Source organism: Lycorma delicatula, chromosome 7, assembly GCF_047948215.1.
Source record: "Lycorma delicatula isolate Av1 chromosome 7, ASM4794821v1, whole genome shotgun sequence".
Lineage (NCBI taxonomy): Eukaryota > Metazoa > Arthropoda > Insecta > Hemiptera > Fulgoridae > Lycorma > Lycorma delicatula.
The window spans coordinates 89,977,100-90,004,818 of record NC_134461.1 but is presented as its reverse complement, the minus strand read 5'-3'; the positions used below and the strand labels follow the sequence as shown (position 1 = coordinate 90,004,818).

At 35.2% G+C, this 27,719-nt stretch overlaps 1 protein-coding gene across 1 annotated transcript in view; it reads left to right on the top strand.

The window, feature by feature from the left end:
- Window positions 1-9,695: 9,695 nt before the first annotated feature.
- Window positions 9,696-27,719, top strand: part of LOC142327998 (uncharacterized) — a 38,942-nt gene continuing 20,918 nt past the window's right edge. Inside the window, exon 1 of the mRNA XM_075371429.1 lies at window positions 9,696-9,980. Within this exon, the coding sequence (XP_075227544.1) occupies window positions 9,747-9,980 (234 nt within the window). The 5' untranslated portion in view covers window positions 9,696-9,746. The remainder of the gene's footprint in view (window positions 9,981-27,719) is intronic.

Sequence of the window (27,719 nt, the reverse complement as noted above, 5' to 3'; positions counted from 1 at the left end):
TCTTTCATTGAATTTTTTTTTAAGTGAGCCTTTTACTTTATATTTCTCTTCTCTGTTTACTTAAGTTCATTTTATTTCTTTATTAATTTATTCATACTTCAGATTAGTGAATTGAGATTTAAACTTATTTAAGTACTTATTGGTTATCTGCCCGCCATGTACAGTTGTTTAAATCAATGTTTTAATCAAACCACCAGCTAGTCTACTACCATAATTCATTGCAACTACCTAACCTATTTCACTTTAGCCTCTTTATTTCACTTTAACCTCAAGAACCACTGTAAGGTATATATTACTTCAGAGGATGAATGAGGAAGATGTGTATGAACGTAAGTGAAGTCCAGTCTTGTACAGGCTCAGGTTGACCATTCCTGAGATGTGCGGTTAATTAAAACCCAACCACCAAAGAACCCCTTGTATCCATGTTCTAGTATTCAAATTCAATAAAAGTAACTGCCTTTACTAGGGTTTGAATCTTAGAACTCAAGACTTTGAAATCCAGCTGATTTGGAATCACGAGTTCACCACTAGACTAACCCAGTGGGTTAACCTAATCTAGCCTAACCTTTGTTTTTTTCCTACTTCCCTGGACCGGACCAAATATTAAGTAAAATTCGGCCCAGGAGAGTGTCCATTACTCTTAACGAGCCTTCCCATCTACTGACAGTACGGGTCGGTTTGCTGGTCAGATCTTTTGTTTGAATTTTTTGCCCACTGTGGTGAGGTCCTTCAAAATAGGATTCCCTTGCCAGTCTCAGGTCTTTTCATTAATTACCCTCCTACCTAACACTACCCAGGAGTCCCCAGCTGATCCTCGATACTGACACATCTCAGCATGCCGGCCCTACAGCTGGGGCTATCCGCCCTTCCCTACAGCTAAAACTCTCTTTCGTTCGTTTGGCTTTACCGTAGCACTCCAGTACATGATGAGCGAACCTGCAGGCCTTGTCTAAAGTCACTCCCAGGTATTTAACCCTGTCTCTATGTTGAATGGAGTGCTCTCCTATTCTGGGGGCAATGGTCCAACTACATATCTTCCTGTAAGGATAATGAACTTGCACTTTTTGATTTCAACTGTAGCCCGTGCTCCCTCATCCACCCTTCTATAGTAGCTAGTGCCGAGTTCCCCTTGTTGTGAAGCTAATGTTCGATCTTGCCACCAAATCATTTAAGAATAAGACTACAAAATCAATGACATACGCTATGGTCTTTGTTTGTACTGGCAGGCGAAGGTTCAGGATCTTGTCATAAACAATGTTCCAAAGCAGGGGTCCTAGCATCGACCCCTGTGGAATGCCTCTGAACATCCTAAAGAGGAGGGTACCCTGCTGTGTGTCTATGGATACCAATCTATCATTGGTATGCGTTGACTTGCTGCCTCAGATAGCTACTAATGCCTTTCTCCTCCAAAGCTGCCATAATGGTGCCCCAAGGCACAAGCCAAAAGCATTTTGTATGTAAAGGAGAATCAGCATCGGCATTTTCCTTGTTCTCCAGGTGCTGCTCCTTGCTTCCAAAGCCCAGTTGCGACAGCCTGCGTGGTTGATCTACCATTACAGAAATCAAACTGGTTTGGATGGATACCAAAGTTCAGATCATCTATGATACAGGCAACTAACATCCTTTCCACAGCTTTGGCCATATTGTTAAGTAGGCAAATCGGGTGGTATTCCTCAGTTGTGTCTGTGAGCTTGCCTTTGAGCATTCATGCTTCCCTCCAGAATGCTGGGAAGGTAATGCTGGGAATCCTCCAAGCCTGGATTCACCATATTGACTATCTCCCATGGTATGCATTTGACAAGACCCTTTAAAATTGAGGAAATATGTGGTCCAATAATTACTGATTCTGCCAGCTTTAATGTGACCAAACCACTTCTTTACTAAAAAAGCTGCCAGTTCAATTTCCTACTGATATCATGGGTAGTCACATCACCACTTGAATCAGTACACCAGCTATTCCCGGCAGTTACATGTCTATTCAGCACCGTTGAAACCACAAAATCGGTCTCACATTGCATCGCCAATACACCCACCACTTCATGGGATAGTGCACTTCTGTTGGCATTCATAAGAACGCATCTAATCATCTTTGTTCTTTCTGCACTCAGAGCCTCCAGTGCGATGGTCCTCCTTGCCATAGTACAAGCATCTTCTGGGCTCCTAGCAGTTGACAACTTTGTGGCCTCTGCCACCACAATTGAAACAAAGCTCAGATCTATTGGGCCCATGACTCTCAAAACTTCTGTGACTAAGTTCTAAGACCTGAAACAGCAGTCAGTCTCTTCCCGGATGTTGGCCTGACATTGGATTCAACTGATACTGATTCTTTCCTCTACCTACTTCTGGGCAGCACAAAGGGAGGTGATGACATTAATGTTTTGGGTTTCCCCAAACCCCGGCCTAATTGAGGAGATCTTGAAATCCTCTGCATCCCCCATAGAATGTGCAATCACATCCTTGACCTCCTGTTCTGTGACATGTCAGAGTTCATCTCTTTTATGTGTACCATCGCCCTCTGGCCGTTGTGGGACTTAGGTCAACATGAAGATCTTGCCTTGTTTCACAGAACCATTGTTAGTTGAGTGTTCTGTACTCCCTTGACTCTAATATGGAGTTCTTCCCCATTGCCTTTCCTATGCGAAAGGAAGTCACCAGCTGTAAAGGACTGTTTGAGGTTTTTGTAGTGGTGGTCCTGAAAAGGGTCGTTTGTGTATTAGTCCTGAGAAGGGCTGTTGGGTCTGGTCGCTGGTCTCCAGCAGAATCTGCCCTGCCCGGTGGATGGTAGTTGGGGAATTGCAGCTCATCCATTGGAATCAGACAAAGCTTCCCCTCAGTGGCAGTTGGGTCCCCACTACAGCAGTGGTAGTCCCCAGAGCCCTGCAATGTTGAGTTGGCATTGGTCGTTTTTCGCCGGTGTGGCTGAGGTGGTTCTCTCTGAGCAGTGCTCATCTGGCTCAGTCTTCACTGTTATGCTTCCTGGTGATAGCAGGCTTTGTGCTGGGCTGGGCAGACTGCTGGCATCCATTGCAAGATCCCACATTGGGCTGGCCAAGGGCTTTTTTTCTTCTTCTTGGTCTGCTCCTGATGCTGGTCTGCGAGAGAGTCATTCTTGCTTTGTTGTGCCTTGGTTGTATAGTCACCTGTAAATGGTGGGGCTGCACTGCCAATTTGGTGGGAGTGTTACATGTTCAGCTGGCTTGGTGTGGAGGAATGTGTGTGCAGGTGCATAGGTGAACGGCAAGTTCCCCTAACATCTACTGGCAGGTGTCATCCTTGCCTATAGTAATCAAGCATGTGGCAGCAGTATACATGCACATTTTTACATCTGAGTTTGTGCATGAGTATGTACTTTATTATCACTATATTACTTGTTTTGCACGTTATATTTGTTATTATAATATTTTTTCTGCTTAATTACAATCCTGAATAATGAGGCATGTTTTTAAAGTAAGTACCGTTTTGAAATTCTGCCGCTGCTATGCTTTCTTTCTTTTTCCTGTTTAGCCTCCGGTAACTACCGTTTAGATAATACTTCAGAGGATGAATGAGGATGATATGAGTGTGAATGAAGTGTAGTCAGTCTTGTAGATTCTCAGTTCGACCATACCTGAGATGTGTGGTTAATTGAAACCCAACCACCAAAGAACACCGGTATCCACGATCTAGTACCGCTGCTATGCTGCGGTTGGCATTCCACACATGCGCACTGTGTACCCGCATCTGTTAGCAAGCCACAAACGCCATTACAGAAATATTCGACTATGGTTACGTTTGTTTGTGAGTTTTTAAAATGTCTCTGCTGATCAAGAATCCCACTGACTGTGAAGTACTTGGTGTGATTCGTTTACTTAGTGCTAAAGGCGTGAAAGTGGCTGAAATTCATTGTCAGATCAATTAAGTTTATGGAGAAAACGTTATGAGCGATGATGAAATGGTATGAAAATGGGTTAGAGCTTTTAAAGATGGTTGTCAGAATGTTCATGATGAGGAACTGAATGAACGACCTTCTATCATTTCTGAAGATTTGGTGCAAAAAGTTGACGAAAAAGCGAGAGAGAACAGATGCTTTACGATTTCTTCGCTATCTGAAGAGTTTTCTCAAGTTTTAAGAAGTGTTGTCTATGAAATTGTAACCAAACACTTAAATTGCCGACAATGATTGTGTCAAAGTGACTGTGTTGCAGTTGTTTTTAAGTCAAGTGGCACTCTTCTATGATGATAGTGTTTAAAAGCTGGTTGCGTGATACAAGTACCTTAATATTGGTGGCAATTATGTAGAAAAGTAAACTAAAGTAAAGATTTTCACGTAAAAATTAAATTTTTAAGAATAGTGTACTTGTTTATTTTTAATTTCAGAACAGTGCGTACTTTAAGAACATGCCTCGTATATTTCCATTTGTTGTATTAAGTATTATTCATACTTAAATTTTTTTTTCATTCATATATTCCATTAATCTTTTCTGGAAATGTACATTATGTTTAGTTGATTAAGGACTCTGTTCTTATAACTTTTTAAATTCTTTTTATAGTCCTTTTAATTTTTGTGAAACTGACATTGCTATAAAACATAATCATACTGCAGTGCTGCATAGGTTGTTTTGTCAAATCTCAAATTAGGATTGAGTTTATTACACCCTCCATACCAGCAGTTGTCAAAAGAAAAAAATAGGTTGGAATGAATATTTTTTATTCATATAATTTGAAAAATATTTAATTTCAGTCTGAATTAAATGAAGGCTTGAATTAGCAAGGTTCCTAACTTCTTTTACTTCATTAAGTGTTTTTAGGTGTGTAAGGAATGTTATTGTTTGGAAATAGAGTGAATATTGCTAAACTTATTTATTACAGATATTTTTCAAAACGTGTTTTTGCCCCTGCCATTAGCCCTCAACCCTACAGCTCATTTGGCAAGAAGACTTGATAGATTTGGACATTTTTGTTCTAATGTAGAACACATTTAAAAAAATGCAAGCAGAAAAAAAATTTCACTTTTTATTAATTTTGGAGGCTGGGAGATATAGATCCTTAACCTTACCTTTTCCTGTATATTATTATCTTTTCTGACTGTAAAATATATTCTGAAGAATTTTACTTTGAATTTTGATACATTTCAATTTTTATTTAAGAAATTGGGGACGAAGGGATTATGGAGTTAAAACCTCTACTCCCCAATAATGGTATGATTCTAGGACATGTAAAATCAGATTCTGAGTGATTAACAGTGTCTCACAATTAATTATGTTTTTTTATCAATTTGTATATATATATATATATATATATATATACAAAATTATTTTTGTAATCTTCTCATACTATATTAGATTTGAATAAATCAGTAATCTGTTTTCAGGGTATTCTAGATACAAGTTTTATTTAGTAATACTAATTGTTGTGACATCAGAATTCTGTAAAAAATTTAATTTCTCCAAATCCTGATTACTGGTATGATTTTTTAATTGTGCTTCAGCTAAAATACAAGCCAATGATAACAATTAAAATCTACAGATTAAACATCGTTCTTTTTTAATTTTTAAACCATTAAAACAACATAGCATCCTCTGGCTGTTAAAACATAAGCCTGCGGTGTATGTCCCAAATCACAGCCACCATAACTTTTCTGAGGCTGGTTAATGTTGTAAAATTTTTTGTAAGGATGATCTGCAATCATATATACCATATTAATATGAATGGAAATTGAACAGTTCATTACTGGAGGTAAGATAAATGAATATTCTATATAATATTTCTATTAAGAAATCCTTAATGTGTCTTTACTCAAGATTACAGCAATTACCCATACAGTTTTTCTTTTGTCCCTTCTTAAGACCTACATGTACATGTGCAAGACACCTACATGTTGCAGGGTGGGTATCAGTTCCAATTTGAGGAATATGAAAGATTAAATTATTTTTTAAATTCTAAAATTGACAACTGATTATATAAGTATGCAAATTCTTCTAAATTTTGGGGTAAAATCTTTCAATGTAAGAAAATTCCTTAGCTTGTCAGTTACATGGACTCCTGCTATTGATTAGTTGATACTAGACTGCTGGCATATATTGTAGTTACCATGTTTATGATGGCACCAGTTCAAGAAGGCCTTTGGTATGATTAATGTCTTCATCTAGAGTCTTCATCTTCATCTTCATCTTTGTCAAGATTTACTGGCAAAGAACCTTCTTGCTGTGTGCTTTATATTGATGTAAAAAAAGAAACTGTGATTTCCCCTCGTATATTTATCATGAATTTTGGGTTAGTTGCACTTCTGCTATTATTGATCAACTATTACAAGCAGAAATCAATTTAAAATCATTTTTACAAAAAGAGCATTTTGTCTAAGAGGCCAAACAAAATAATGATTCCTGAAAGGGGCAACAGCTCTTTTAGCTTTCTTTTATTATTAAAAATGCATGTGTTTTCTTTTTGTGTAAAATATTCCAGAAAGCAAAAAAGTCCCTTGGTCAGTTCTTTAGGAGGAATACTCAATAGCAGCTATTCAGAACATGTAAGAACTTTTCTTCAACATGGGGCGTTGAAAGTTTAATATAAGTGTCTGGCTAAGTAATTTAAAACAAGAATGGATAGGTTATAGTTAGGAAAGGAATAGTTACTACATTAACAGTAGGTCAAAATATTACGCAAATCTTATAAAATCACAGAAGGTGATGAATGTACAAAATTTAAAATAAACAAATAAGGAACAAAATTAATAGAAATTGCAGAGTAACAAAGGATTTTGAAAGGTTTAATTTGTTAGAGAAAAATGTGATTTTCTGGTAAGGCAGATGGAACACAAAATTTTAGGAAATGAAGCCAAAATGAACAAGTATAAAAAATGTGATTGAAATCTTTGTTGCAGAGAGAACGAGCTGACTGTAAGAATACTTACTTAGAGGATAAAAAACAATGGAATATTTTAGATATAAAATGAAATTTGAAAATATATAAACTAATTAATTGTTCTCTGGGAGAAGTAGGATAGAATAAGCTAACATATCTGTACATTAAGTTTATCGAGATAAAAGTTATATTAAAATGAACAAATAAGCTAAAAAAAAAAAAAAAGTGTATTTGTTACCATTCCAAAAAAAAAAGCAGAGAATTTGATTGTTCACCCAAATTTTATTTTTATCAGGAATGTTTTTAATTCCGACATCAGTTAAATGAATAATTATTTCAATTATTAGTAATAGAGTGAGCACTAAAATATTTGCATAATTTTGCAATTCACGTTAATTTCAGCCATATCTCAGCTGTTTAAATGCAGATTTGAACACATGAATTATTTTGTTAACCATAAGCCCACGGACTGGTTTAATGTTTAATCCCTGATGTTCAAATCTAGTAAATGTTAGTTGCTTTTGTATGGATTTTAATACTGAACAGTGGGTACAAGTGGTTTGGTGGTTGAGGTTCAGTTTAACGACACATCTTATGAATGGTCAACCTGAGTCTGTACAAGACTACACCTCATTTACATATCATCCTTACCTCATTGGGCTATAGGGGACTGCTTGTTCACTAGTTGAACAGATTGCAATGCACACATTAAGAAAATAATTTTGTTCACAATAAAGGCTGAACATCTTATGTTTAAAACATAATCTGATAAAAAATTATTTATGGAGCAATTAATGATTAAATAATTTTAATGGGAATCCCATTCTGAAATTTTCAAAGTTATTTTTTAGAATATGTTGCTAAGAAGATATCATTTACACTTATTTTTCTAGATTATGGGTATGTATACACTAATTTCATTAAATATATCTCAATCTGTTCTTAAAAAAAAAAAATTTTATTGAAAAAAGACAAGTGGCATTAAGAGGGGAAAATGAAGCAAAATAGGGAATTTGTCATGAAATTTTTTGATGCTTTGAATTGTTCCCTTACATGTGGTCAATACTCTCTAGATCTGCAGAAAGATGTTTAATATTTTCAAGAAATTCTTGAACATATTTTGTAGAAAGTGGCAATTTACAGAATGAAATGTGGATAGAAAAGGAATATATACCTTTGAAAAGTGTTATTAAGGAGATAGTTGGAAATCAGATGGATTGATAACATAAAATAAAGGCATTTAAGATGAATAGAAGAGAAATTTATGGCAGAATCTTGTAGATAAATTAATTAGTACGCTACGTAAGTCATTCAGATTTTTTTAATTTGGAAGGAGTGTTGTTACAAAAAAATTGCAATGGAAGTAAAAGATTTGAATATATAAAAGAAATAACATGTTTTGGATCTTGTAGTAATTATGTTAATGCCAACCGATTACCACAGAGTAGAAAGAAGGTGAGAGTAGTATCAAGAGTCAACTGACTGATGATTTAAAAGCGAGAGAAAGAAAGAACCCATTATTAAAGGCTAATTAATACTTTCTCATTCTCAACTGTATTAAATAATAAATAAAAATGTAGCTATCATGTTGCTGTAACGTCTATGCTAATGGTGGAAAAATGGTATAAAATTTTAAACAATGTAGCTCAGTTGGGATAGGTTAAATGCAATTTCTCATTAGGCATTAAATATTTGTAAGTACTATAGAACTTTAAAAAATGTTAAACTTTAAAAAAAAATCATCTAATATAAAATTGCTTAGAGAAATGCTAATAAAAAATAAGCATTTCTAAAAAAAAATACCTGATTTTATTTTAGTAATTATTTGTCATAAAAAGATTTGGGTAGTCACAAATTTGTACAAAAAAAATCTACAATTTATCCCAGGACTGTTTTTGCAGTACTTTAATGCTCAGCTAGATATCAAGAATGTTTGAAGTTTTATGTATAATACATATGTAATAGTATAATGGAGCACATAATACAATAATTTGTCTTGCTGATAGTGATCATTAGACAGTTTAAATTTACAGTAATGCATTGTTTCCTATTCTAATTTGTAATATATTGTTTTATTAATTTTGTCTACAATTTTAAATAATCTCTTAACCAAACATTAATAGATTAATGTCTACAGTGCCTGATTATCTAAAGTTTTTTATGTGACTTGTAGGTGATATTGCAATGTTCTTTCATTAAGAAAATTATAATTTTTTCACTTTTGTTATCATCCCATACTGTCCTAATTTCTTATGCATTTTTTTGAGCAGTTTTATTTTTAAATATTATTTTTGTAGTTATATTTTGTTGAGTTTTTCAAGTATTATTTCTTAATAACCACCAACCTATTCTTTTAATGTAATTTACTGTCATTTTAAAGTTTTCTGCATTATGTGGGAATGCATTTCCAATTATGTTTGACTTTATTTATGTTTCTTTATTAAAGAATCATCCATGTCTGAGGAGTTTGTTTCATATTTTAATTTAAACTATGCATTTTAAATAGTCTTTGTGATTATTTTATTAATTAATTACATTGGTATTTTCATTTTTTACTGTGAGATTATAAAAGACAATTAATTATTCATGAACATAATGTTTCCATAATAAAATCTTGTACTACGCCTGTATTATTCTGTTTTCAAAATGACTGTACCAACTCAATTTTTTAAATAAATATAATGTTCTTTACATTGTTTTATTACTAAATATTTTAAACAAACTTAATGAATAATTAAAACTTATGTCATGCATTGCACAATCAAGAAAAAAGCACACAGTTATGTAAAAAAATAAATAAAACAACATAAACAGAAAACCATATGTTTTTGTTTTTAAACATTGCTTAGTGATGTTCTTTTTGATTAGATTTTACTACATTTATTGTCGAGAAGAGAAATATAACCATGAAAAAAATATTCTTAATTTTAATAGTACTTTGTGTACTGTCTTTGTCACATAGTGACCCTAGCATCTTTGATAAAGTAAAGTATAAGATTTATAAGATGTTTACCTCAGGAAAAACTGATCTGGGGTTTTCATTTGGTTTAACTTCAATATTAATGAATGATGATTCGCTGACATATGAAGAACTGGCTTCTGGCCCTTTTTTTATTATTAGCCAAGATAAAAATATTAATGTGAGTATATGTATTTGAACAACTTAATATATTTTCTTATTTTATATCTAATCAGTATGCATTCTATATTTTGTTGAAAATTATAGCTTCTATTGAATTAAATGAGTTACTATTATTACAAGAAATTTTGGTGGTATGGATGATAATAAATAACATTCAATTTATTAATTCTTTGAACCATTAATTCATCAGCAGAATTTATGTATTAGTACATGGGGAGGTACATTTTTTCTTACACCTGGCTTACGATTCAATTATTATTCAGTTTTATTTTCTTCTTTTTTGGAAATGAACTAGTACACAACAGTTGGCTTTGTTTGCATCATCACCAATGGATTGCAATGATTTTTAAGTATATATTAGATTTAACCAAATAGTTAATTTAAAATAAAGTGAATATTAATAAATTACAAATGGAAGACTGACCAGTATATTTCAGTATTGATTATGAAGTAAATGGTTGTCTTAAATTTAAATGATGCTGCTAAATATATACTTACTTTATTAAAAATAACAGCATGTGCCTGTCCGTTACAAAATTTGTTTGGAAATCAAAGCATTTGGGAGCAGTACATAACTGATAAATTATTTTGCGTTGAAGAATCAAAACCATAGAAGAAAACAAAATGCTAAAACAAAGCAAAACACAAAATATGTCAGTTATAATAAATATGTTGAAATTGTAAGATTAATGGAGAATAAAAGGGAGTGAAGGTCATTGAACCATTAATGAGACTGTTGGAAAATAAATTATGTGATATAGTTGGAGCTATTTAATGATTGTAGTAACTATTCTTTTATATTTCCCTTGGCGCTGTTGTTATGGTCTGTTCTGGATCTTCGGTTCCTTTTTGTCTTAAATTAATCCACTTTCACAAAAGTACCTGATGTTTTAAACAATCGTTTTTGAACAGCTTCCATTGCCTTGGTGTTAAATTTAGCATATTTTCAAAAGATTTACTTTTAAAATATAGTCTAAAAAGTGTGTGGGCCTTGTGTACTCACAAAAAGCATATGGCTGACTTAATTAAAAATTGCTATCTGTTTCTCCTTTTATCAGAGATAATTATTATGTGACGTTGAGTTGTCTCTCAGCAGATTTGCTATTGGGCTAGGTGCACGGTTCTTGCTTCTGCAAATTCAGTTAGCTAGTTCAATGGGTAATACTGTAGGATAGGAAAAGTGAAGTTGTCCAAAGGAAGCCTAAAGCATTGGATGAGATATTAATTTTTACTGATGCAAATGTCTGCCGAGGCATTTACATCAGTGGCATCCCAACTGAGGCCTGGCTAGTGACTGTGAGATGTGGTCAGTTAGAGGGTTTGAAGACGATCTATGGTAAAGCTATTCAGAGCTAGGGGCTAGGAATGGAGGGCTTGGTATGGCGACCGGAATTGCTACAAGTTGGATGTCTTTCCCTATGGGGTTGGGATGTCTTATGCAGGTATTACTTTGATTTTACTGTTTTCTGATCTACCATAAAAAATACTGGATTTTTTCTACTATCGTCTAGCATTTTTTGTTACTGAAAGTGTAACTGCACTTTTTAGTCAGTAATCATAGAATTATGTAGCATCATATAAACTTTAACAGTGCATCTCAATTCCCCCTGAGAGAAAAGAAAACTTGCCTTGTGACATTGCCGGTTGCCACACAACCCCCTCCGTTTACTTTAACAGTGCAGTTGACATCTAAAGTTACATCAGTATAATCATATATATTGTTTTTAATTTTAAGTAGTACTCTGTTGATGATGAAGTCCTTGGCAGCCAGAATTGTATAAGTTAAGCAACTTGCTGACCTTTTTTTGTTATAATAATAAAAAAATATATTTTAAAAATTCTGGGAAACTACTGAGACTAGTAATAAGATAATGGAAAGATTTCTCTGCTGGAAAATTATTGAGGAAAAATACCTCTCATTAACAGTATTAAACTTTTAATTAAATGTAACAAACTCATTGTAATATGCAGTATTTTATAAATTAAGAGTATTTTTCTACTCATCAAATTACATGATCACTAGAATGTTGGGGTTCCATAGTGATGAAAATACATTCTGTGGGAAATTTTCCAGTGGATAACTAGGTGTATGAAATGATCACTTAACTACTTGGTGAAAATTTTATCCATACAAGCATGTGAGTTCCCTTCTGATCACAGCAACTACCCTTAAAACAGATGCTTACATAAATCTCTACACAAGGTTATATAAACTCTAGATTTGGAAATTTTTTTTTTTTCAAGTTAGGCCGCTGAAAGATTCATCCTGATATTTTCTCCAAAAGTAGAATAATGTAGTACTGAAATTTTTTTGGACAGCAATTATGGTAAAATCTAATGTATTGTGAATTACTGATTATAAACCTGAAAATGATAAAAAATGGTTCCTAGAACTCGATTTTAGATAAGTTACATAAAACTAAAAAAAATAAAAAAATAAACCATAATTTTTTTAGATTTGGCGTAAGTAAATAACTTTATTAAATGTCAATTAATAAATAAAACTTTCTTACAAATTTTGATGAGAATAAAGCTCAAAAAAAACAAATACTAGTCTGAGATGACTTTAATTAAAAGCATAATGGCAGAAATTGTTATAATAGAGTAAAAAAAGTGATTAAATTCAAGCTAGCAACAATTGGATACCCTTGAAGATACTAAAACAAACTTACCATTAGACTGAAAAATTCCACCATTAAACTTGATGTTAGTAGTAACTCATTTCTGAAAATTTTGTATTGCTTGTCTCACAACAAAATGTTCCTTAATGAGACCATTAGTACTTCAAATTTGAGCATTTTGTTCATCACCTGTATTTACTGAGTTTATAAATCTCATTCTTCAACCATTCTTATTAGCTGTTATCTAATGAAATGAGCTGAGGAGACACTGGTAGTCGATTAACAGGTTCTCCGCAACCAATCCATTTACCAGCAAAATGTTGACGTTACGAGTTCTGTTACATGATGAGTGGAATCTGGGGGGGTTCCATATTGGTGAAAATACTTTCGTTCAGTGGGAGATTTTCCAGTAGACAAAAAAATTCTAGATAACTGTGTATGAAAGAATCATCAATTAACTAGTTGATGAAAATTTTACCCACAGAACATGTGGGTTCCCTTCTGATTACTGATAAGAATTTCAGGTGTTGTTAATACCATCATGGGTAGAAGTAACTTCATTTGTAAGAGTAATTGTGAAGATATTCAGTGATTCATATTAATTCATTTATAAGATTTCAGTTCTAATCTATGAAAAATCTCATGACAATATGTTGCACTACTGACAATGCTGCTGACCAGAGAGATGCAAATGCCAAAGCAGCAGGAGCGTACATCCCCTCATCACATCTCCAACCATTAATATAAATTTGCGAGCCATGAAGACAAAAATCCTGCTTATATTTGACTGATCCTTTTATTAAATTTTGTTTTACAATTTTCATGCATAATGTTATGAAAAACATTTCAATGTATATTTTTCAGTTATAATTTTTTTAAAATAATCTCAGTAAAGCTGTTATTTGAAATATATCCAATAACTGGAAATAAACCCCTGTTTCAAAAATGCTCAAAATAGAAAATGATGAGAATAAATTAAAATTAGACAATTTAAAAGATATTTTTTGAATATTTTACACACGTCACCTGGGTGTATAATCAAATTAAGTTTAAAAAATACTTTGCTTTTTGTTCTTTAATTTAATTATTGATCTTTTAAATATACATTTTAGTAATGAAATAAAATAAACAGGAAAAGATCTGGAAATAAGAAGAAATGTTAAAAAATTTGATCATTGTATGAAGGAAGTTATTAACATGCTTGCCACATGTTTAGCTTGTGTGTAACTTGTTGGTAAAGGTATAATGTAACTAGAATAATTTTCTTTATTCATTTATGACTTTTAAAATAGTTCTTTTAATTGTTTATTTTATGAATATGTTTGTAATTAATATATTTTATAAAAAAATAACACTAAAGTTTATAACATTATTTTATAAAATTGTTTGTAACTAACATATTATTTAGTTACTGTGTTTATTTACAACATGGAAACTTTGGTCAATACAATCATTCACAATGGCCAACACTAATTTTAAGAGAGTGTAGGCTAAAATAAGTAGCGTACCTTAAAACTAAGTCAGTTGATCAAAGTGGCTACGCTGCTGGTGAAGATCTGGTTGTGTGTTCAACTCACTTTTACCTTCTTCGGGTAGGTAGTTCAATTACTTTGTTTAGTTAGAGCCTTTCAGTCTTGACTCTGTGAGATGTGTTTTGTTTTGAGTTCATTAAATAGTAGTCTCCCTCTATGAATCATGAGACCTTGCCGTTGGTGAGGGGGCTTGAGTGCTCAGTGATACAGAGTAGCTGGATCGAAGGTGCAACCATATCAGAGAGGTATCTGTTGAGAGCCAGACTAAGGAATGATTCCTGAAAGAGGGCAGCAGCTCTTTCAGTAGTTGGCCATATCAACATCATTCAGTTCTCTGAGTACTGCGCAGCTGAAAGCAATGGAAAACTACAGCTGTTTTTTTTTCCAAGAAAATGTAGCTCTCTGCATTTTCATATAGCAATGATGGAGGTGCCTTCCTTGGTAAAATATTCCGGAGGTAAACTAGTCCCCCGTTCGGATCTCCGGGTGGGGACTACTAAGGAAGGGGTCACCAGAAAATTAAAAAATAACATTCCACGAGTCGGAGTGTGGAATGTAAGAAGTCTAAAAAAAGGTTAGAAAATTTAAAGAGGGAAATGGATAGGATAAATGTAGATGTAGTAGGAATTAGCGAGGTTTGGTGGGAAGAGGAAATCGACTTTTGGTCAAATAATGGGCAGGCAGGCGTAGGTTTCTTAATGAACAAGAAGATAGGAAAGAGAGTAGAGTATTTCAAAATGCATAGCGATAGAGTCATTTTAATAAGGATAAAATCAAAACCTAATCTGACAACGATTGTTAACATCTATGCCTACAGGTGCCCATGATGATGATGATGAGGTAGAGTGTGTATACGAAGAAATTGACGAAGCAATTAAACACATAAAAGGAGATGAAAATTTAATAATAGTTGGAGATTAGAATGCAAGCATTGGGAAAGGCAAGGAAGGAAATATAGTGGGTGATTACGGGCTGGGCAAAAGGAAGGAAAGAGGGGACCGACTTATAGAGTTTTGCACAAAGTATAATTTAATAATTGCCAACACCCACTTTAAAAATCATAGAAGAAGATACACATGGAAAAAGCCAGGCGATACTGCAAGGTATCAGATAGATTATATCATAGTTAAGCAAAGATTTAGAAATCAACTCGTCGACTGCAAAACTTACCCTGGAGCAGACATTGATAGCAATCGTAATTTAGTGAATGAAATATAGATTGGAGTTTAAAAACCTGAAAAAAGCTGTCAGATGAATCGTTGGAATTTAGAGAAGCTTGAGGAAGAGGAAGTAAAGAAGATTTTTGAAGAGGACATTGCAAGAGGTCTGAGTAAAAAAGATAAGGTAGAAAATGTAGAAGAAGAATTGGAGAATGTTAAAAAGGAAATTCTTAAATCAGCAGAAGTGAACTTAGGTGGAACAAAGAGAACTGGTAGTAAACCTTGGATTTCAGATGATATATTGCAGCTGATGGATCAACGTAGAAAATATAAGAATGTTAGTGATAAAGAAAGTAAAAGGAACTTTCGACAATTAAGAAATACTACAAACAGGAAGTGCAAACATGAAAGAAGAGTGGATTAAAGAAAAGTGTTCAGAAGTGGAAAGAGAAATGAACATTGGTAAAATAGACAGAGCATACAGGAAAGTTAAGGAAAATTTTGGGGTACATAAATTGAAATCTAATAATGTATTAAATAAAGGTGTGTAATATTTATGAAAAAGGGGAAGTTCCGTCAGACTTCAAAAAGAGTTTTATAGTCATGATACCAAAGAAAGCAATAGCCTATAAATTTGAAGAATACAGAACAATTAGCTTAACTAGTCATGAATAAAAAATCTTAACTAGAATTCTGTACAGAAGAATTGAGAGGAGAGTAGAAGTGTTAGGAGAAGACCAATTTGGTTTCAGAAAAGTTTAGGGACAAGGGAAGCAATTTTATGCCTCAGATTAATAGTAGAAGGAATGAATAGTAGATCGTCCAAGTTTCACTTGGACGATTGGAGTACCTGAGAAGAAAAGATTAGAAGCTTTTGAAATGTAGTGCTATAGGAGACTGTTAAAAATTAGATGGGTGGATAAAGTGACAAATGAAGAGGTGTTGTGGAAAATCAATGAAGAAGCATTTGGAAATATATAGTTAAAAGAAGAGACAGACTTATAGGCCACATACTAAGTCATCCTGGAATAGTCGCTTTAATATTGGAGAGCAGGTAGAAGGGAAAAATTGTGCCGGCAGGCAACGTTTGGAATATGTGAAAGAAATTGTTAGGGATGTAGGGGGTACACCAAAATGAAACGACTAGCACTAGATAGGGAATCTTGGAGAATTGCATTAAACCAGTCAAGTGACTGAAGACAAGAAATAAAAAATAGTAGTACACTGATGGAAATGTCACTTGTGGCATTTGCATCGGTGGCATCCTGGCCAAGGTGGAGTGGAATATGTCAAAAGATAAGGTTTCAGGTTTCTGGGAATGAAGGGGGTGGCGGCGGGGATCTTCCCCTATGGGAGGTCAGGATGTAGATCTGGTTAGTGTGTTGCTCACTAGATTTCCTATCTCAGGTTCTGTTTCTTGAAACTGAATGCATTAACTTGGTATCTTTTCTCCTTATCATTTCATTCATCTCATCTCTGGTATATTTGACTGACTTGAGTAAGCATAGATCTGGAAACACATTATTTTTCACATTACAGCTTATAAGACATTTCACTAAACCACATTGAACCTGCTGAATTTCTTATTACTTTTCTTCTTTACATTATTTTTGATGTTCAACAGAAAATAAAAATGACTGAAAAGAACCAGTTATATGTAACTGATTTTAGAAGTTTTTATCTTTCTAGATATTCATTTGAAAGCTGAAAAGCCATGTTTACGAGATAATACTTTAACTGTAATTTTCTCCAATTTTGGTGTCGCACAAAACTATTCAAATGCAGTACGTGAATTTTAACTTTGGTCCACTTAATACGCCATCTTGCAAAATAAAAAATTTCTCAATTGGTTTTCAGAAATATTTACAAAAAAATTAATTTTTAATTCTTAATCATTTAACATAATTCAATGAAATTTAAATAATGCTATTAAACTATCATCTAATTTAATTTTTCTTTTTATTTATTTTTGATAAGTGATTTTGTTTCTAGTTATTTTTCAACATTAAAATGATTCTTTAGATTTTTTGCCTTTTTTACTTTGTACATGTTTGGTTTTTCTGGCATTTCTCCGCCATCCCATTCGGTCACCCTAAACCATAAGACGGAATGTCCGTTTCACAAACGGCTACTGTTCCTAAAAACTGTTTAGCGACCAATATCCTAATTAGCTCCTAGAGCTTACCTAACTGCGTGAGCGGAATAAGCGTGGTGCCCTACCCCACTAGCTTGCGTGTCCCATCACTCATATGTCATATATTACTAATGGGTAGGTTCTTGGAGCTATATCTGACCTATGGCCAGCCATTTATCGAGGGTAGCTTCCTATAGCAAGCAGTAGGAGTCTTATATCACTTAAATTACAGTTGCCGATTGAACAAAGCAACGGCATCAAGGAACTCCCACACGGTCCGACAGTGCGGCTCACGCCACATTGACTCGCCGCTTATGAGTGGCCAATTTTTCCCTTGACGTCTAAGTTCCAGGGTGGCCTGAGTTCTGGCCCCCCCCAAGAGCTGGGCAGTTGAACATTATGTGTTTGTTCGATTGGACCTCCTCGCAGATGCACAGCTCATCAGCTGCCAGGTGGAACCGAAACAAATATTGGTTCAAATTCATATGGTTGGAGAGCACTTGGGCTCCCGTTGCCCTTAAAAACGAACTAGAGGTTTACCATACCCCAAAGTCTGTATAAATCTATACAAGGACCTACCCTTAGTCGTGGAGTGCCATTCTTGCTGCCATGCTTCCATCGCGAGGCTGTAAAGCCTCCTCCGCAGGCGGGAGATGGGCAACTGTTCGAAATTTTGAACCAGTCCATTGCGATCACCGTTCCGCTCCGGCATAGGCCCGGCTCGAAACAGCATCCCAAATACCTCGGCCTCCCGGCCCTTCGCAATTTCCACACGGCCGCCCGAACTTTCACCACTAAATCGATTGGGAGAGCCTTTCCTAATACGGTGGTAGCCTAGTAGGAGGTTGTTTTAAACACACCAGTGCATACGATTAAGGCTCCGCGCTGGGCACTCCTTAAATTTTGAATAAGTGTTCGATTTATTTCCAAACCTATGCGCCCAAACGGACGCAGCATAAGAGGTCACACTTTCGAAGGCACTTCGCTACACCGTGTACAAATGACGGCCCGAAAGCCCGTAATCCTTCCGAGCAATCCTCCTAAGCTTGTGCATCACAGAGACGGCGTCCGCCGCTACTTGCCTAATGTGGTTGCTAAATAGCAACTTTTCATTAAACAAAACACCTAGGTACTTGTGAATTCTAACTCGGCTGCGTAATCAGCCGAGTTAGAGTTCATCACAGAAATCTTTAAATTTTACATGTCCATCCAGCCCTCTGCGGTTGACAAAGCCGCTTGCGCCCGGTCTTCTAGCTGAGGTCGTAAATTATCACGAACTAACAGGAGGCAGTCATCCGCGAAAGCCTGGGCGGTGATCCCTTCTGGAAATGTGAATCCCAGAAATCCGTCGAATACCAGGTTCCACAGCAAGGGATCGAGAACGGAACCCTGCGGGCTTCCCCTGATGACTGATTTTTCTACAACTAGGTGCGCATACTTAGACAGAGCCATACAGTTAGAAAAATAGTCACGTACTACGGCCTGCAGGAGTACGGGAATGTTGCGGCGTTCCAACTCATAGAGGACAGAACTCCAACACGTGGAAGGAAATGCTACTTTATGTCAATAAAAATTGCCAAAACATGTTTACAGTCGGCGCCTTCCACCTCGGCAAGAGCATTTAAGATGCAATCCTCGTGCCAACTCCTTTCATGAAGCCGTATTGGTCTCGATTTAGAAAATCGTTCATATCGATGTTTTCCCGGAGCCGTTCCACAACCAGCCTTTCAAGCAACTTGCCGATTACCGACAAGAGACTGATGATGGGTCGATGGGTCCTTCTACATATTGTAATTGCAAAAAATTTCCGTTTTCAGATTTCATCGGAAATATCTATTTTGACTAATTTATGCACATAAGTATCTCGTATAACAAAAACGATTAACAATAGAATGTTGAAATTTTGGATTTAGAACTGTTGCAAAATCTAGCTGTGCACCTCCCCTTTTGATTGTCATCGACTGTACAAAAAGTGTCCAAAAAAACCAAAATTTAAATAAAATTTGGGTTTTAGACTTTTTTAACTGCAGTAATTAGCCCTCATTGAGAGCTTTTCAATGATGTACCAGTGGTACTTTTCATTGGTTCCAGGATTATAGCACAATAAAATTTTAATTAATGAAATATTTGGTTGTTATAAGGGGAGGCACATCGGTTGGAATCCAACTTCATTTCCTTTTTTTTTTTCTAACTTTTTTTTTTAATTTAAATATATTGATTTATTAATAATTATTAACCTCTGATTGTAAAAAAAATTTACAGTAAATAATAATTCAAAAACAAAAAAAAAATGTAATAAAAAATATATGTAATTTAATAGGCATACAAGGAAGTCATGTGGTGTCCATATCAAATTTTTTAATGAAAGTAAAATTTCTTTCTCATTTTAGTCAGTTGATGTTATTATTGATTCTCTCAGAATTAAATTACGTACAGATTTTATTAAATTTATTTTTTTACTGGAAATTTAATGAAGTTATTAAACGCCAAAATAAACTTGTTTTTTATGAAATCAATCTTTTGTGTTTCAGAAAATTTTCTAAAAAAATACGTGTAATAAATTTCTGGGATGTGCTTTATTGAAGTTGTCCAGCCAAAACACCTATGTGAAACCATTTATTCCTTAATTTAAGTTACAAGAATTTTGGTATGGTTTCATTTTTCCTTGAAAGTGAAATCAACGCTTTTGAAAATAAAGCATTTCCTAATCTATACTATTATGTCTTTTTTCTGTGTTTTCTCATGTAGAACATGTCCTGAAATTCTTTTCATTCCTTCGTTAGATATTCTGTATATTAGCAGTTTTCAGAAAATACACATTAAGTTTGCTAAAATATCTCTCTGTGTTTTATATATATATAATAAATGATCCCTTCTGGAAATGTGAATCCCAGAAATCCGTCGAATACCAGGTTCCACAGCAAGGGATCGAGAACGGAACCCTGCGGGCTTCCCCTGGTGACTGATTTTTCTACAACTAGGTGCGCATACTTAGACAGAGCCATACAGTTAGAAAAATAGTCATGTACTACGGCCTGCAGGAGTACGGGAAATATGCTACAAACGAAATAAACATACTTGTTTATTTCTACAGCAACAATAGGCTGACGCCCAGTAACTTTTACTGTGATGGATGAATGAATTTTTGTAGCATGTGATAATATGCCATACCTTACCGGAATGTGAGCAGATGGAACCTCTGGGTGAAAGGCAGAAATAAAAAAATACTACCACTCCACTGGCAAAACTTATATAAATTAATTAAAAGTGTTTGTGTTACTGAAAATTGCCAATTTCTATATCTATAAAATACTGCATATAACAATGTTTGTTTTCTTTTATTACAACTATAACAGGTACTGTTTATGAGAGGTGTTTTTCTTACATATAATATATATATTAAAGTTATACAATAAAATATATCTAACTCAAGAGAGATTAGAGAAAAAATTATCTGTATTGTGACAAGTTGTGCAAACAAATATTACATATTGAGCACACATTCTATAGCTTGAATGTATTTACAAATTCAAACAATGGAAAAATGTTATCTAAATGTTTATTATATTCAACAGCTGTTTTACATAGCATACTTTATCACACATAAATATTATTGTTTATTAATATTTTATTGTTTATTAATATTTTTTAAATATATTTCTATATTAAAATTTCATTTCTGATGTCGAATTTAAAAAATCTTTAGCAGTAAACCTTTATTATTTTACTTGGTTTTGTAGGATTGTTAAAAATAAATGCTCTCAGTAAAGTTCTATACTTCATGGCAAATACTTGCATTTCTCTGAGTAAAGTTATGCTCCACACATATAGAATTAAAATACATCAGGTTTTTTAATACCGGCAATGCTTCGCTATTGGTAGATTTGAATATATATTTATATATATATATATATATATATATATATATCTTAAGATTAAATGAACACAATTGAAAGTTTGATAAAACATTAACAAAATGAACATTGTAGAACAAAATTGAACCTTTCCCTTTTCCCTTTTTTCACATTTTCCTTTTCCCATTTTCATTTTTACCATATTCCCTTCCCTTTCCCCCACTTTCCCATTTCCATTCCCAATTTCTCCTCCTTTCCATTTCCTCCCTCCATTCTCTTTCCATTATTTCCCTCTCCCCTTCATCTTTCCATTTCCTTTTCCCTGTTTTTCCCTTTTCTTTTTTACATTTCCCCCCTCTTTCCTTTTACTTTTTTCGATTTTTCTCTTTTCCGATTTTTACCTATTTTCCTTTTACGATTTTTCCCTTTATCCCTTTTCCCCGCTCGTAAATCGGTCCAGTAGTTTTTTAGTCTATAGCGAACACACATATCGGAAACACTGAAATGGAATCGTAAAAATATTTAGTATAACTTGTGTTGCTTTTACATCCAACAGATAGCGCTGTTTTTAAAACAAAGCCTGTTTTTACCCGTCACAGGTGTGACATCTTAGGTATATAAATAGTAGGTATACAAAAACATGCGCGTATTCGAATGCAACGTTATGTCAAAATTTCAAAGCAATTTGTGAAGAACTTTCGGAGATTTAAGATTTTGAACAAACGAACATTTACATTTTTATTTATATAAATGAAGGAACTTAAAATGGTGTGTAAAGTAAAGCAGCTGTTTTACCGTATTCAAATATGGTTGTAGTAGGAATATATGACTGAACACATGTGTTGAAGGGTTAAGTATTTCCACCAAAAGAAATCTGGACTAATATTATCAAGAAATTTTGTTGTCTTGGTAAAAATAATTTTTCTCCAAATGCTCATTCAATTTAACATCTGCATAATAGAGCCAAGAGTATGACTAGTTGGATTAACATATTGGAAGCAGCTCTCACTGTTGTTCATAAGTTAATAAATTGTTGCATAATTTCTCGGTAAGCTTCAGCATTTGTATTTTAAATGGTGAATGTTTATGTTCTTCAGTTGTAAGCACATGTTTTCTTGTGACAGGTGTTTATATTGAGGTGAACATAAAACTTTGTCCAATGACCAGCCCTGAATATTGTTAGACAAACTGTGTAAGGTAAGTCTGGTCATCTCCCCACCAGTTGTAGTCTGGCTAACCGCTTTTAGGCAGTGATTGTTACCTTTTTCTCACGACTGAAGTTGTCAGCATAATAGTAATGAAAATATTTCAAATAATTTTATTTTTGAACTAATAATTGAAATATATTGTTATTATTATTCTTTTTTTATGTCTTACGGGCATCGACTGCTAAGGTCGCTCCCGTCATATTCTTAAAAAAGAGGTTAGTATTACCATCAGGGTCGTCATATGCAAGAGTATAAAGGGCCCTTATATTTTATTTAAAAGCACAAAAGTACACAAAACACTAAAACAACGCTTATGGGGTGCAAAGAGTTCCGATCTTAAAATTAAAGAAAATAAAACTTAAATATATAAATGGAGAAGATAAGTCTGTACAATACCATTATCTGTCTTTTACCTGTATTGCTTATTTTATTTAAGCATCCTTGGAGCGGCCAGAACCGCCGTTAAGCAGCATGTCAGTCCCCTAGGATGCCGTGGCAGTTGACTTCCCCCTATAAACAGTCCCGTATCGGACGTAACCCATCGGGATCCTCCCAGCGTCATAAGAGCAATCTGACCACCTGTCCAGGACGGCGAAAGAACCTCTCTACGGGGAGGCTGCCCTTCTTGGTCCTGACCTACTTGGTTCCAGGCATGCATTGCGCATACCCTTAGCCCCGCGCCCTCAGTCCACCCTTGAGGGTCCCCCATACAATCATTGGATGTGTATCCAATGATACCCGACTCCCTTACTCTTGCATGCAGGCGAGCCCGGTCGGCCTAGGCAAGAGACTACCTCCCGTCACTATACGTGCGACGCTTCGAGACTCCCTTACATATATAAAACTACTACCCTTTAGAGTTTATTTAACACAGCTTTAAATTGTTCACTTTTACAGACTTTTAAGAAGTCCACTGGCGTGCAAATAAGCAACTATTTTTCATTCATTTCCATTATCCAAATCAGCAGTAATATCATTTCTTAGCCGGAGCCTCGTTCTGAGGTCCTCATATATGGTACACTCTTCCATTAGATGCTTAACTGTAAGTGTTTTATTACATACACCGCACACTGGTCTTTCTTCGCCGGTTAACAAATATGAATTTGTTATTCGCGTGTGACCGATTCTAAGTCTGGTCACAGCCACATGTTCTCGGCAAGTCAACTTCACGTCGCTTTTCCATTTATACAGAGAGATTTTAACAGAGTTTAATTTTGTATTTAATTTTCTCCAATCAGTATTCCGCCTCTTTCTTATTGTGTTAGACAGTTTTTAACATCTGCCACCCGTACATGAATCACATCTAAGTTATCACAGACTGTCGCCTTTTAGGCAGCTTCGTCTGCGCTTTCATTTTCTGCAATACCAGCATGCCCTGGAGTCCATACAAATACACATTGCTGTCCTCGTTTATTTAAAACGTACAAAATGGACAGAATGTTTGTAATTAGGACGTCCTTAATGTTCTTGTTCCGAATTGCAACAAGTGCACTTAGAGAATCGGAACATATTAGCACTCTCTCTTCGCAATAGTGTTCTGTGTGCAGCGAAGAGCTTGCTGTAATGGCAGTAAGTTCTGCCGTATAAACACTGGCCATATCTGGCAGTTTCCAAAAATGGGCTTCTCCATTTATTTATATAGAGCATCCAACACCGTGCTCGATTTTAGAACCGTCAGTATAAATTTTATTATGTTCTTCGTAACTACTGACGGTTGATAAAAATTCCTGTTGGATGATTACTGTGGCTTCTTTTTTATTTCTTCGCGAGAGAGATTGTATATACCTTGTATATACCTCTGGCAATAGCCATTGCAGTATTTCCCTCTTAGAAATTGCTAATTTCTCTGGTATAACAATTTCATATTTTCTTGTTAATACGTGGTTCCTTATTCCGGCTGGTCTGGAGTAGGTAGCACGATGTTCATATAATGCAGCCAAAGGATGATTGTTAAAAAGTTTGTTATTTATATGGGTAGGAAAAGCCCATATATTTTCGATAATGTAGTGGCATTATTCTGGCTTCGGACATTAGACTATTTGCCGGACTTGTGCGGAATGCGCCTGTCGCGTATCTTATTCCGTTGTTATGAATTACGTTTAACTTTTTTAAATGCGACTTCCTAGCGGATGAATATACAATACATACTTAGTCGGGTTTCGATTGAACCAGTGCTTTATATTGTCTCAATAGTATTTCTTTATCTGAGCCCCAGTTGATATTGGACAAACATTTAATTATGTTTAGGGCTTTTTTGCATCTATCACTCTTCCTGTATATGTAATCCCCACGTAAGGGATTTATCCAATAACAGACCTAAAAATTTCACATTATCTTTATATTCTGTTGGATTGTTGTCGATGGTCAAAACAGGACTTTGGTGAGGAATTCTCTTTCTACAAAAGGGTGCACAGCATTTTTTTTCTGGTGAAAATTGGAATCCATTATTCCTCGCAACTTCATTAAGAGCGTTAATCGCTCGTTGTAATTTGTATTTCACCATAGCTGTCTTGCTGCTGACATACACAATTGCGAAATCATCAACGTAGGCACTTTTGCTGATTTGTACTGGAATAGCTAATATTAGTTTATTGATGGCGATCGTAAACAAGGTACCGCTCAACGGCGAACCTTGTAATATTCCATTTTCTAAGCTTTTTTCAGACGAATATTCATTGTTGATGCGTACTTAAAAAGTACGGTCATTCATATAATTGATGAGTAAAACTGGAGATTGCCACAAATGCCTCATTCAGGTATTTGAAGCATTATTCCATATTGCCAGGTCATATCAAATGCCTTCTGAAGATCAAAGAAGACAATGTTTTCTCACAATAATACAATGTTTTCTTGTAATAAAGCTGTTATATAGGATGTTCTCTAAGTTGATCATTTAATCAATGGTAGACTGGTATTGCCGATAACCTGCTTGATGTAAACATATAAGGTTTTCTTTTTCTAATATCCAAACGAGTCGATTATTTATATTTTTTTCAAATATTTTTCCCATAGCGCACGTCAAAGAAATAGGACGGTAACTGTCAAATTTTGGGATCTGTCAAATTTTTATCTTTCTTTGGTACTGGAACAATATGAGTTTTTTCCACTACTGCAGGTGTATTCCAACCTGCAATATCTGATTGTATAATTCTAACAATCTATGTTTTGCAGTGGTATTCAGCTGCCTGATCATGTTATAATGAATCTCATCCCGACCAGCAGCTGTGTTGCCGCTTTCTCCAACGTTTTCACAAATTCTTCCATTTTAAAAGGTACATTGTATGAGTAATTATACTCAGTTCTGAAATTTAGTAGACCTTCAAGTTCTGCTTTTCTAGTCCGAAAATCTTCATCGTAGTTAGCGTTTTGTTGGGTTTTACGAAGTGATTGGCTAATAACTCTGCAATTTAGTTTGGAGTGTGGTTAATTTCATCTTCACCTTGAAGGCTAGTTATAGGAGTAAAGATTTACGGCCACAAATCGCCTTCACTTTCTTCCAAACGTCTAATGCAGTAGTATTTCTGTCAATGGATGACACGTATTGCTGCCAAGATCGTTTCTTAGAGTCTGTCATAAGTAGTTTTGCATACATTCTGTATTTTTTAAAGGCAATTCAATTATCTACAGTGGGGCGTTTCTTAAAGGCGTTATATTAGCTCTTTTCTTTCTTTTTATAGCTTCACTTATTTCATCGTTCCACCACGGAACGGGTCGCTTCGTAAGTTTTCCAGATGTTTTGGGAATATACCTTGACGCCGAGTCAAGCATCGCATTAGTTATAGCGTCGACATCGACTTCCATAACTCCAATTGTTTCGGGGAGTATCGTCCTAGCTGTGAAGCTCTTCCAATCTACCTTATCAAACAACCATCTTTTGGAGATGGGATATGCTTTTCTTGTAACTTCAGTTACAATTTGCACCGGGAAATGATAGCTTCCATATAAATCGTCTAAAACATGGATGGTGTACTTGGGTGCTATCGATCCACTTATGGGTGCTAGCTATACAGGACTCGATCCATCTCTGGCATTAAAAAAAGTTCCTGACCAATCGTTTAAAAGAATAAGATCAGAATTCATCAGGAACCTTTCCAATTCTCTTCTGCGGGGATCTACTCGATCCGATCCCCAAAGAGAATTATGAGCATTAATATCACCCACCAGTAGTAAAGGTGGGGGAAGCTGAACAATTAATCGTGGTATGTCATCCTCCTTCCAATCAAAATTCGGCTAGTATATGCTGTAGACAGTGACCTGAAGCGAACGCTTCATTCTAATGGCGACGGCTTGTAAGTTTGTATTTACATAAACAGCTTCGGCGATAGCTCTAATGGATGTTAGTATTACTACTCCACCTCTAACTCTTATATTTGGCGGTTGATATCGCCGAAATATGTCATATCCTCTTAATTGAAAATTTTAATTTCGGCAGAAATGTGTTTCTTGCAGGCTTATACAAATTGGGTCTACATCATGTACCAAGCGTTGGAACTCATGGATGTTTGACAAACATCCATTAATGTTCCACTGTACAATCGACTCGCAAATTGTAGTAGATTAAATTATGGCCTTGGTTTACCTTTCGGCCATTCTTTTTTCCTTTTATTTCCATATTACGAACAGCTTCGTTTTGGTGGAGAACGTCGTCGCCCGTGTAGCTTCCGGCCTCCGAATCGAAGACACCATCGAAGCCACAGACGACGATGGACACGGATCGGCGCCGGTTTCAGGCGCCGATTGAGAGGCGGAAACCTGGAAGACCCCCGACACGGGAGCCGCACCAGTCACCGCCCCTGGAAGGGGGGCACTTGCCCCCACTGTATGGTTTTTAATGGCCTCTGCGGTTTAGAGGCCATCTCAGTTACAGGAGGCTTGGGAGCCTCCATAACAGACAGCGTACCAGTCACTTTCTTTCGGTCATCATTCAAAATTTCGCGCAAACGGACGTGGCCTTCTGGCTTGGCGTCCGTTTTTTTCGGTTCAAGAGCACTTTTCTGTTTCGAAGATGTCTCATCAAGAGGCTGTACTATTATCTTTGACTTTACTATTTCTTTGCGATTGAAAGGCTTCATTTTATTTTCTATAATCCTTTCGATCATGCTAGCCAAAGTGGGCGCAAGTTTACTGATAAGCTGAATTTCATCAACAGCAATCGCAGCCCGAGCATAAGTTGTTGTTGCTCTAGGTTTGCGGGCGTTTACAGTTTTTCTAGCTACAAGGTAGCTGAT